Source organism: Lathamus discolor, chromosome 2, assembly GCF_037157495.1.
Source record: "Lathamus discolor isolate bLatDis1 chromosome 2, bLatDis1.hap1, whole genome shotgun sequence".
NCBI classification, from domain to species: domain Eukaryota; kingdom Metazoa; phylum Chordata; class Aves; order Psittaciformes; family Psittacidae; genus Lathamus; species Lathamus discolor.
Window position 1 is genome coordinate 103,837,415 of NC_088885.1, and position 13,673 is coordinate 103,851,087.

General features: G+C 36.1%; 1 protein-coding gene across 5 annotated transcripts in view; it reads left to right on the top strand.

Annotated features, from left to right (window-relative positions):
* CDH19 (cadherin 19) overlaps positions 1-13,673 on the top strand; it is a 73,902-nt gene that overhangs the window by 27,316 nt on the left and 32,913 nt on the right. For all 5 annotated transcript variants that reach the window (XR_010610120.1, XR_010610121.1, XM_065667925.1 and 2 more), the window contains 2 exons: positions 6,095-6,321; positions 8,838-9,132. Coding sequence is in view for 3 of the 5 variants with exons in the window: in XM_065667925.1 (XP_065523997.1) it covers positions 6,124-6,321; positions 8,838-9,132 (493 nt within the window). In the remaining 2 variants the exon portion in view is untranslated. The remainder of the gene's footprint in view (positions 1-6,094; positions 6,322-8,837; positions 9,133-13,673) is intronic.

Consider the following 13,673-nt stretch of genomic DNA (forward strand, 5'->3'; position numbering starts at 1 on the left):
TAACCATTCTATGATTCTATGATTCTAAGATACCATGGTGTGAGATTGTAAAACAGAATATGTCACCTATCCCCTATATTTTCTCCTTTGTTTTGTGGGCAAGAAACCTCATTGCTCACTTTGATCCCTTTCTCCTCATTTAAAACAAATGTGCTGCCTTTCTCTTCAGTTCGCATAGGCTTTTAATGGAATATATAGGATTTGAAGAAATACATATTGCACTTTGATACTGTAGTAGCTAGTATGGATAAACTTCTGGCTACTGTTTTTCATTCTTTGAAGACTAGGCTTTTTTCCACCTGAAATGGCACCTGGGCTTTTTCTATAGTGCCATAGGTATTCTAGTAAAATACTGGAGACAGATAATATGTATTAATATACTACCTGGAAAGATGATCAGCAAAACCTTATAAAACCATAGGAATGACAGGATTTCTAGTCAGTCAGGTCTGCACTGGCTAGAATCCTGACTTAAAAGCACTGAACAGCTATCAAATTCACTTCTCTAAAGCTATTTTTGTCCATGTATATCTGACAGATAATTACTCTGAAAGTTCCATGTAACAGTTTGAAGCCTTCCTTAATGGCACAGTAGTATATTTACAAAATGAAGAAAATAATGTACCAATTAGAATGAAGCGAAATTTATATCACATTCATAACATCCAAGTAATTGCTCTTCATGCAAGTGAAGTGCTGGGTGATGAGTACAGACATGTGCAGCTGTACTGTGCTAATATGCACTCCTGGTCAATATAATTTGATCAAATATCACATCAAGGCATGTGTTAAGAAGACAATTCTCAAGGTTAAGTAATAGCCTTTATAATAGCTATTCGTGCAACAGACTAGCAAAACCATTGTTGGTATAGCTCTAATTAACTGAGTGAAGTTATTATTACATTGAAGATGTTAATTCTGATAGCCATAGTATAATTAAATTCAGCACAGCTATTAGATGTAGCAGTTCAAATTTATTAAAAATGAACTGTGTGAAAAACAAGAAAGTAAAAACAAAACCCTAAATGAAAATAGATTCAATATAAATAATAGCTAAAACTAAAGTGATATTAAACACTAAACTAATTGCAAATAAATCAGGCAGATATACGTAAGCTGAGAGGCATCTAAAGGTGAGCTGAGGTACGGCAGGACTGATATCAAATTTACCCATTTACAAAAAGCAAACAATCAATCAGTCAGTCACTGAATATGTATATTTGGCATATGACAACTGTGATATTCAGTAAAAAATGAAGTTTGAATAACAAAATAAATTTTTGAAACTTTGTCATTTCTTCCTACTGCTTCTTTTAATCAGCTCAGTTAAACATTGCTGTTATAGTAGTGACTTTTTCTGGGCCAGTCTGTGATTTATCAATGGAACCAGAGGTCAGACCCAGCAGAGTTGGAACTAAATATGCCATATTTATTCGTTAAAGGTTTAGTATGCCTTTTTGTGGTGTCTTCAAATAAAATACTCAAAAAACATTAAGAATGGAAAACTTACACAAAAAAAATATCTTGGTATTGATTATAAAAGACCAAATATAAGTAAAAAAAAAGTCACTGAAAATAGTAACAAAGGGTTTCTAACACACTAAATCTGTAAAAAATATGCTCTTCCTCTATGCAAAATTCAGCAATGGTAAGAAGCAGCAAGAACAGGATTGTGTCCACTACTTAGCATACTCTGGAAGATTTTATCATTCTTCTATACAGATTATTAAAAAAAATAATCAAAACCCATATGCATTAATTAAACTCGTTGATATGTACATGAATAATTCTTTGGCACTTCTAGAAGTATTAAAGCCTAGGTGTCTACCATATTGTGTGAAACCTAGATTAGTCAATGAAAATCAGTCCAGGTACATTTTTTTCTGAAAAGAAAAGAGCAAAAACAGTATAATACAGTAGGCTTATTAGTAATCAGCCATATAAAATAAACATTGTACAAACAAATGTATAGTTGAAATTGTGAAGGTTTCTACCCATCCAAGCTTTTTCTAATGCAGTAATTTATAGGCATTAGTTACAAATAGCCTTTCTTCTTTATTCTATTATATTAAAATTAAAGATAGTGACATACAAGGAAGAAAAATTTAACTATAAACTTAGTAATATCAATGCACAAAACAGAGCTTGCAACTGAAACAGCATTGAGTTCAGCTTCTTGAGAAAAGAAATATGTTTCAGGAGCTCCATATTAATTAGATTGGCTTACATGAATTTTCTCACTTTATTGTTGCTTGCTTTATGTTATTAAAACAAGAAAAGACAACACCAAATTCCTCAAAAAGAATGTCTTTCAGTCTGGCATTTTTGACTCTCATCAATACTTTCAATGACAGAGAGATTTGTTTTTCTCTAGAGTGACTGTTTTAAATCCCGGCTGCAAAGTAAGATCAAACACATATGCTAGATGGTCTTAATGGTGTATAGTTAAGGAGTGTCTACCACATCTCTTGCCACCATGCTCCAGCATTTTGTTACCTTCTAATTAAAAGGTTTTACTTATATAAGATCATGGAGGGTTTGTTACAAAATTAAGCTGGGTTTTTTCCTTATTCTTCAAGTAACAGAATTTATCTTCACCTTTACTGTAATCAGTTGTTTATCATTTTTAATGAGAAGGTTGTGTTGTCTGCCTTTAGTCTTCTCTCTCCCCTATTCTCCAGCAAATATATAACTTCATTATATCCCAAAGATTCTATCTTTTTAAGCCTCTTATTCTTTCTATTGTTATCCTTGCAGTGTTAAGCAGTAACAGGTATTATTTTGTAATGTAATGGCACAGTCATAATTTAAATAAATTATTATTATCAAAACAGAGGTAATTCAGAACCAAGTCAGACTACCAGCCTGCCTAAAACTAATATCCAGTTTCAAATGGCGACAGGTTGCCACTTAATGATGGTTCTAGAACAAACCAGAAGGTAAATCTGCCCCTAGTCTGCAGGAAACTTGTGATTTTCATTGGGTATAAAATGAAGATAGTGTTTTAAAAGGTGTGGCCTGCTTATTACAAGTACAATTGATATTCTTATTACTCTGTTCTAAGTATCAGTCTTTATTAATGCAATCCAGTGCAAGTGAGAGAGATCAGAGATGTACTTCCTGAAGAATAGGACAGGAACAGAACAATGGTCCCCATTTCTCTTGTTCCCTTAGCAAATTATTACTGATAGTTCATTTGCTCATCTCTGAAAATGCATTTGTCTTTTGTTTTCAATAAGAGATTATTCTATGAAAAATTTATCTATTTGTGCATGCATATTACTATATCACCTAAAAGCTCTGTGCTTTTATTAATCCTTCTGCTGTGTATTATAACATAGAGGACAAGGTCATTTCATTTACAAAGATCTTAGAAAGAAATCGCAGGTAAAACAAGAGACAACTGATAAATGTTTAAAACAAGAGACAGCTGATAGACAGGAAAAGACAGGAGTACAAGGGAATAACAAGACAATACTAGTCGCTGTGATAGGCAGCAGTCTCAGCATAGAATCACTTTAAACACTGTGAACACTTTGTTTCCCTTTAGGTAACACTAAAATTTAGATGTTTTAAGGCAAGACTAGATACAGAGGAGGGAATAAGAAATTAGTTTCTGGATGTTTTATGAGAGTTACTTCTGATAATGACTTGCAGTTTGTGGAACAGAAATAAGGTGATTGTTTCACAAGAAAGCAATTGGTTTCATAAAGAATGGTAACGTGCTGGCTAGAGGCAGGAGGTAGTGTCTTAACACCAAATGAGCAGGAAGACATTGGAAGCAAATATGCTTTAAAAAGTCCTGACAATAAAAGCAAGTTGAATATGTCTGATAGAGAAGAGAAAACCAGAAACACTTATAACTGTCAATTCCAGTGCATAGCTTTATGTTTCTTTACAATAACCTGTATTTCAAGTTTCAGTCTTTTTATGCACATAACAGTGTGCAACATGTCAAAATCTAAACATGTTTATTCCCCCCTTCCCTCAATTTGTCTGAGATATGACTCGAATCCATGCAACATAAGCTATTAACATAAATTAGTAAGGAGAATACACTGAAACAGACTGAAATATTAATTATGCTCAGCTGGTCTTTGCTGATTGCATTGCTAAAAGGTGTCCAACAGTAGACCAGCATAGCCATATTTGTACGCTCACTATGTTGATAGGTACACACAGTGTCTGAAAGATGAGTTTGATAATGAGTGTCTGTTTGGCATTCACTCTGCGTGAAACACTGGCTGGCAAGCCTGGAACAGTTTGTTGATCAAAGTGGACAGTGTGAGAGCAAGTGGACAAAACTCCAGCTAATGGTAGCCAGAAGCATTTGCTATCGCCCAGAGTGAATGCCTGTCTCCTCATTTAAATAGTGATTGAAATAAATTTCTTTACGATTCCTCAGAAAAGTCTCTTTGACTATACAGTTTTCAAAGTTTGAATTGTCTGTCCTGTGGTATGTACCGCAAGAAAATGAATGTTAATTTTTAAGATTAGTTTCTATGCAAATTACTGTTGAGTGTTAAATACACCTCTTGTACAGGGAGACTCTCCAAAGCCTTTAGGCCTTTTAAACCTCACTCAAGCTTTGTTTGAGAGCCAAGTTGAGCTTTGCTGGCCTTGTCTTGCAGCTTTAGGAAAACTAGCAATTTTCCACAGAAAATTGAAACAAGAGAGTACCAAAGTCATATTCACTCAATTCAAGTCTCATCTTGCACTGTTACAGCTTTACAGTCGAAAACTAGAAAATGTTAAGAAATTGGAACATGCTCTTTGATACCTACAATTCTATGTGCTTATTAGAACTCCTTTCTCCCTTTCTCAATAAATATACATATGCAGATTATGTTTTAACAGAATAATGTTCGACGCCGTGTAAAATTGATGGGAGGAAAGAAACTGTTGTCTATATGGCCTGTCTGTCATTTTAAATGATTTTGAAGTTTCCCTTTGAATAAGGATTGGTGTTTATAACACTGTCCTGTATTCAGCTCTGACAGTCAAACCACAACAAGCACTATTATTTAAATAATGATCTTAGAATACATACATTTATACTTCACCCTGTACAGGTAAAAAGTTTATGGATTTTTCAGGCCTAAAGTAAATGAAGCCAAATATTTTTGCAGTATGCTGTACAAACAGACTGGCATGTGATAAATTCATAAACCAGACTGCTCTAGTATAGGAAAAGGCTAAAGCCTTGAAGAGAATGGCTAATATCATTGCCAAGTAAGGTTTAAGAGCTGTGTGTGGTAATGATTTTCATAACTTTTCTTTTTACCTCAGAAGATGGCTGTTCTCTACCTGAGAACTGCACTTAATTTACAAAACAGAATTTCATTTATTACACCAAAATATTTCTGAAAAGTCAATAATAGCATACAGTTTGTGCAATGCTTTCATTTTCTGAAAGAAACTAGCTTCAGAAACCTACAGCTTTCAAGATGCATTTGCCCTTTGCCAGTTTAACTGAAAACAAGTATGTCAGAGGTGGTAAAATCAATCATGAAAATTTCTGTTGATCAGGAGGGGAAAGTTGCAAATTTTTGCTGTTTCTCACAGTACCCTACAGCCTTTGACATTTTTGAAGGCATTTTCTGAGTTAGGAAAGAAGGAAAGAAGAGGTTAAAAAATTATCTGCACTGCTCTGTTTCAGCTGTCAGTCATCAGGGCCACTAAGGCTAGATGTTCACCCTTCAGGCAGTTCTGTGACTGCAGCTCAAAATGAGCCCTGCTTAAGCAGAAACATACAATTATTTCAATCAAATTATTCTTAGGCTACACAATACAATTACCCAGCTTAATTTGGAAGATGAATTAATTGAAGGATGATTTTCCTGTTTTGCATATCCCTGTGTGTCATATTCATAACAGACAGTTGAAACACTTGACTTTCATGCCAGAGTCTCTAAGAGAACCTCTATTTTAATCAGAAGCAGACTTTGTTTCGGCTCTTTCCTTTTATGGAGAGGTGGAGGTTTCTCACATGCAAGTCATCTCTTACATTTGCACAGAATGAATACGTAAAAGTTGAAGGAGAGAAGTGATGCTTTATCAAGATTTTTTTTTCTTGTTTTCCCCTCTTCCACAGATGAAGATTGATTGAAAGAAGAGTTCAGCATGAATTTCTCTGAATTGCTATCTCTCACACTGATGCTGGTTCAACTTCAGCCTTGCTCTCCAAGCACGCAGAACCGCTTGGCTCAAAACACATATGAGTCTTTCACAGCAGTTCGAAGAGTGAGACGTGGCTGGGTGTGGGAGCCACTTTTTGCAACTGAGGAACAGACTTCAGTGGTGCCTGTGTATGTTGGACAGGTATGATAAGTAATAATTCAAGGACAGTACAAGGTTAGATTTAATGTGTTGATTAGCAGCTTGCTACCTTGACTTGGAAGACTGAGCGTCTCCAGCAACCTGGCAATATAAAAAAAAAAGGAAAAATTGAAGCTTTGGGAGCTGTAGTTGGGCAGCAAAACATCTTTCCTTTACTGTGACCTGACTTAGGGTCAGAGAACTCCCAAGAGCTTGAGGTTGTGGCAGTACTAAGGACCTTCCTTCACCTATGTCTGCTGTCAAGGAAACTCCACATTCACTCTGTTACTAAAGCTGTCTCCATTTACAGCAGATGAAGGTATCAAGATAAAAAAGTTCTTTTCTGTTTTCTGAATTAAGGTTAAGGACTTATTTATCAACATCTGGCAATTTCCTTGTGCTATTTTTGCAACGGCATCAAAGCAGCCATACTGAGTGCAGTGTAGTTTACTAACAGTATTTAGCATGATTTTATATTACACTAAGTAGCAGCTGATTTACCCCTCATTAATTTTTAATGAAGCAGATTAATACTAAATCCTTTTACCAATGAGAAACTACAGGAATTGGCATGGTTCATTAATGTAGGTTTAGCACAAGGAGCAACTATTTTTCACCCTCCTTTAAAAATGTGTTTTAAGATAATTGCCTTAATTGTCTTAAGATAGGCTTTATCTACTACTTCCTTCTCTCTCTGATGGTTATTATTATTATTATTATTTATTAAATACTTTTTTTGTATGCTAGAAGTAATTGTAATCTTGAGATCTATTTTCTTTTTCTTTAAGGCAATTTCTAGATGAATGAACCAAAATAAGCTTAACTGCTAATTAACTAGCACTAAAATTTAATTGGGCCCAGAGGGTGAAGTGTTCAAAATTCATTAATTACTTTTTCACAGCTCCTTCGAAGTAACTACTATGCAAGTGTGATGTCTCACTTCTAAAAGAAAGTGTAGACTTACTGATTTTTTTAATAATTATTACTTTTCCATAGCTTGAAAACAGTTTCTTGTAAATAAATTTCATAAATGTCCTATATATTCACACAGCTTTAGAAAAATTTCATAATGTCTCCTCTATATTTCTCACAGGTAAACGATAGGGAATTTTTATTGAAGAGTATAGTTAATTTATTTTAGTCTAAGCACTGTTCAATCAGACATATGTATTTGTGCCTTTTTATTGAGATTATGCTTTTCTTTTGGTAAATGAAATTATAGTCTATAATCAACACACAAATTTTTAATAAATCAGGCCCTGAAGGAGACCGCATCAAAGAAAATAAAAAGGTAGTCTATTTTTAAGTCACTATTCCTACTTCTCATCTAGAACAAAAAGGCCATTAATTCTTTCCTGTCAAGGTTAATAAAACAGGTAAGCTGAGGATCTTAACTATGCTTTCTCAGCAAATATCGTTTGTAAAAGACGTCTCACTTCACATGGTCAGGGGCATGAAAATATTTTGGGGGTAAATGATGCTGCATGAAGTGGTTCAACACAGGTTATGTCTAAAAAGGCAGCGAGAGGCACACTTCTCTAAAGGTTTGGTGCAGTCTGTAACCACATCTGAACCCCATCTTGGGTTAAAGATCTAGATATACACCACCTTTCCCATGCCCTGGGGCTCATGAAAAGTAAACAAAGATTATGGATCAAAAAAAATCTGTGGTACCCGCTAGCCAGATACCCAAATTATATGGTGTTAAAATGAATTTGACCAGACTGCTCATAGAGGGCCAGACCTTCCCAATATTTTGCACAAGACTACTTAATTTCAAAGCATTTGACTTTAAGTTGTTCATATTTTAAATAGTTCTAAATGTTAAGAAATTAAGTTATTGCTATTTAAAATGTAGTTGCATATTGTTAATATGAGCAGAACTGGTTTGTTGTCATGAGCAAATGAAGCTGGATCACAGTGATCTCCAGGGCTCAACTTATCATCATAAAGTTCTTCTTAGCAAGACAACGGAGGATGCAGATATTCCTGGAAGGAAATGGAAAATGTCTATCAATTTATTTCAAAATAAATAATACAGGCTTATACCACAGAATAGCATTTCATCTCTTTAATATTTCAACAGAAATAGAACTGTCTTTCATATTTACACTTAGTATTGCTGAGTACAAAAAATATATACAAAAATCACAAAGTACACTTGTCTTTTGTAATAATAAAAAATTTAGATAACATTTAATGACCTTCACATCATTTTCAGCAGAAGTTTATGAGAGCTGATGAAGAAACGAATAAAGTAGGTACTTACATTCATTCCCTTCAATTCAAAGTGGCTGAAGCAACTTCTTTTCAGGTTTACCAGAAATTTATATGTTTATTATATAAAAAATTTAAAACTGAGCCCTGACTAGTTGAAAGTGTGACAGTACCCTCTTTTAAATGTGCTCACTAGTGACAGCACTCTTTGTAGAACAAAATAAAAAAAAACCCTACAATGCAAATTCCAAATCTTTGCACCTCCCAAAATGTGGCTAATCTTTTCTGGTTTGTACTTGCAGCTGCAATCAAATTTAGACAAGCAGGATGGCAACCTAAAATACACTTTGACTGGGGAGGGAGCTGGAAGCATTTTTATCATTGATGAAGATAACGGCAAAATTTATGTGACACAAAAGCTGGATCGAGAAAAGAAACCCTTCTACAGTCTAAGAGCACAAGCAATTAACAGGAATACTCAGCTTCCCGTTGAACCTGATTCAGAATTTATTATCAAGGTTCGAGATGTCAATGATCATGAACCACAGTTCTTGGATGGACCTTACATGGCCACTGTTCCAGAGATGTCACCTGAAGGTACTGCGTGGTGCAAACCAAACTCTATATTTCCAGACTTTTTCTTGATAGCTATATTGATAGAAAAAACTAATAATATATTTTATAGACTATCTTTCAGTAAGGAGGAAACACACTATTTTAAAAGCTTGAAAGTTTTCAAACACATACGTTTAAACTGAAGGTTGTGCACACCTCTGTTTAATATCCTGGCTTTCACATATTTCGGTATCCACATGTATCCAAGTCCTTTTAAAGAATCTGGTCATATACATGCTTGGATTGACTACAGAGAGATGGCTTTCTCATCAGTGATTCAGCCTTGAAATGGGTAGACATTTAAAACTATAATATTGCCATTTGAAATGAGTACTATAGCCAGCTGATCCTCTAGAGGAAACATGGGACTGACCGATTCTATAGAAGCATAGAATCATAGAATAGTTAAAGATGGAAAAGACCTTAAGATCATCTAGTTACAACCACCCTGCTATGGGCAGGGACACCTCATACTAGACCATGTTGCCCAAGGCTCTGTCCAACCTGACCTTGAACACTCTCAGGGACGGAGCATTCACAACCTCCCTGGGCAGCCCATTCCAGTGCCTCACCACCCTAACAGGAAAGAACTTCTTCCTTATATCCAATCTAAACTTCCTCTGTTTAAGTTTTAACCCGTTACCCCTTGTCCTGTCACTGCAGTCCTTAATGAAGAGGCCCACCCCAGCATCCCTGTAGCCCCCCTTCAGATACTGGAAGGCTGCTTTGAGGTCCCCACGCAGCCTTCTCTTCTCCAGACTCGACAGCTCCAACTTTCTCAGCCTGTTTTTATACGACAGGTGCTCCAGTCCCCTGATCATCCTCGTGGCCCTCCTCTGGACTTGTTCCAACAGTTCCATGTCCTTTTTATGTTGAGGACACCAGAACTGTACACAGTACTCCAAGTGAGGTCTCACGAGAGCAGAGTAGAGGGGCAGGATCACCTCCTTCGACCTGCTGGTCACGCTCCTTTTGATGCATCCCAGGATATGGCTGGCTTTCTGGGCTGCGAGGTCACACTGCCAGCTCATGCTCATTTTCTCATCAACCAACACCTGACCTTGCTTCCACTTTTTATAAGCCTCTTTTTAACTTTGAATTTTCCTCAGCAGCTCCTTATCCATCCAAGGAAGTCTCCTGGCCCTCCTGCTGCACTTCCTTCTAGTTGGGATGCAGCACTCCTGAGCTTGTAGCAGGTGATCCTTGAATATCAACCAAGAGTCTTGGGCCCCCCTCCCCTTTAGGTCTTTATCCCATGGAACTTTACTAAGCAGGTTCCTGAAGATGCCAAAATCTGCTCTCTTGAAGTCCATGGCAGTGAGCTTGCTGCACACTCTTCTCACTGTCCTGAGGATCTCAAATTTGACCGTCTCATGATCGCTGCAATCAAGGCTGCCCTGGAGCATCACATTTCCAACGTGTTGTTTCCTGTTGGTGAGCATGAGGTCAAGCATGGCATCTCTCCTTGTTGGCTTCTCTGTTACTTGCAGAAGGAAGTTGTCTTCCACACAATTGAGGAACCTCCTGTATTGCTTGTGCCAGGCCATACCGTTGCTCCAATAGATACCAGGGTGGTTGAAGTCTCCTATGAGGTCAAGGACCTCTGACTTTCACTACTTTTTTAGTCAGTATAGCATCCTAGACTCTAAAAAAATGTTCAGTGTATGATTATTGTTGCAACTTGTCAGCTTTTCAGGCTTCTAAGAGCCTGAAAGAAAAGTAGTATGCATGCAAACTTTAAGTTCTCTGATTTCATCTGACTCTTTTAAGGACATAAGTATAAGCTTGGTTGAACTCAGAAGTACACAGACACAATGTTCAGTCTACTCTGATTCTGCTTAATAATTAAATAATGTGTCTTTATTACACCCTGTGTAGTATAAATCATATTGTACTGTAATTGCAAAAGAATAACAATCACACTACAGGCACTCACAATTTTCCAGCTTTCCCCCCACACAAAGACAGAGGTAGTTTCTTTCTTATAAGTAATGGGTTCAGAACAGGAACGGTATGAAGCTGATGTGGGGCTGATGTCATGACCATCCTTACACCATATATAATGCTTACCTATTTACACTGCCAAGCCTCTTTCCCATCAGTCAGCTTCTCTTCTGATTTCCTAAGCACATGAATTGTAATTTTTTGTCAAGAGGAATAATTTAATTCCAACACTTCTTCTTTCCCACCTCCACATGATCAAACAGATCTGTACTATGATCTGTCATGTATCTGGAAACTTAATACAATAAATATGAAGCAAAACAACATTGAAAAAAATATATATATACACACATATATGTGTACATACTCAAATGCATACATAATCATAAAATAGTTAGGGTTGGAAAGGACCTTAAGATCATCTAGTTCCAAATCCCGTGCCATGGGCAGGGACACCTCACACTAGACCATGTCCCCCAAGGCTCTGTCTAACCTGGCCTTGAACACTGCCAGGGATGGAGCATTCACAACTTCCTTGGGGAACCCTTTCCAGTGCCTCACCACCCTCACAGTAAAGAACTTCTTCCTTATATCCAATCTAAGCTTCCCCTGTTTAAGTTTGAACTCATCACCCCTTGTCCTATCATTGAAGTCTGTAGATTCTCACACCAGAATCATTATAGTCCCCCTTCAGATACTGGAAGGCTGCTATGAGGTCTCCATGGAGCTTTCTCTTCTCCAGGCTGAACAGCCTCAACTTTCTCAGCCTGTCAAATGTCTATAGTGTGCAGATATATGCCTGACATATAATGTCTATAGCATACAGATAAATTTTTAAAAAAAGACAAAGTGAGAATACAGCTGACATAAAAAAGCAAGTTACAGATACTGCTATCTTCAAATAATTTTTTAAATCAAAGAAATGTATCTGTTATTAAGATAAATTTGAAAAAATATCTTAAAAAATCAAAGGATTCTTTAAGCCTCACAGAAACCATTCCAGTAATGTTTTAATTTTATACCTCTCTTTCTTCGGGTTATTTCTTTTACATATAATATTAAAAAAATTCAAATATTGTGCTACTTAAAACACTATGAATTAATGAGGTCATTAATGTAGTAGTAGCATCAGTGATCATTAAATGTAATAAAAACTATGTTTCATTCAGCATTACCCTTTCAAATTTTAGGGCAGATTCAGTGAATCTTTCACAGGGAGCTGTAAACTTCATCTTCTGCCAGAATGGACAGGAGTTGCAGGAAAATGATATTCATTCTTGGGGTTTAATCAAAAGTGGGGTCAGTACCCTAATTTCTGCCAGGAAATTTACTACCAGCTACAAAAGATATCCATTTAATCAATTTATTCCTAAGTCATCCTGTTTATACCACCTTCTACCAGGGAAATAATTTTTGGGTGTATGGTTACCATTTTCTATGCCATTTTCTTCCACGCAAACAGACTTATTTGTCTATAGACTTCTCCGTTGAGGTTTTTGTCAAATTATTTTTTCCTGACATAATCAGTTGATTCTTCAGAGGGTACCTCCAGCCTTTGCATTTTGCTCATTCATGCAGGCTTGCAGATGAGAAAATAGGTGCCTTATCAAACACTTTTGGTTTGGGGGGTTTATTTTAAATCTGATCACAGTAATAATGGACATAATTCTTTGTCTAGAATTGTCTGTATATTTTTACCTCATATTACACAAATTTAAGACTTTGAAAATGTTCTTTTTCCTTTTTTTCCCTCCTTTGTTGTAAAACGTTGTTTACGAAGCACTTAATCTCTTATAAAAGTGGTTTTAAAAAAGCTGATAATGTAACACAACTTTATTTAAACTCACACAGTTCTGTAACCATCCATAAAAGTAAACAAAAAATGGCCTTAAATATTTTTTCTATTTTATCTTTCTGTCTTGATGATGAGTTCCTATCTTAAAGATGGGCATATTGAAAAAAAGAATTAAAAAAATCTGAAGTAACACCACATTACATTGGTCAATATAGGTGAAAAATAACATAAGATCCCTGAGTGCCTCCTCTCTCAGACACAGACTACCTGAAACAGTAAACACTCAGATTTGCAATCATCCAGTGTATAGTATGTGAATCTAAGTCAGTCCTATGGATCTTGATATATTTTCTACACTGCTCCTTCTATGTTTTACCTCTCCAGCACTAATACTGTAGCTATTTCAGAGATCGTTCTTTTACCTACTTTTCCATGTAATGCCACTACATTACTGGTGTACTACTGTGTATATCTGGCATATAGAATGCAAGTGGAGTGGTGTATAACGGTTTATACCTTAATAGTGGTCAGCTCCAGTGCATGAACGGCAGAACCAGATGCCATGAGGACTTCTCCGGGCTCACTTACTCTGTTTTTCAGAGAATAGGGACTGCACTTCTGAGGTGAAACCTATTTCAGTGTGCATCTTAAAGCACTAATCTTTACATGGAAAATTTTAAGCTCACAGTATAAGCTCACAGTATATAGAAACAATAACCAATGAAAATTCGCAGTATTGGTGCCATGATGGCATCAATATCAGTGTTTTTCTCCCAGTAAAATA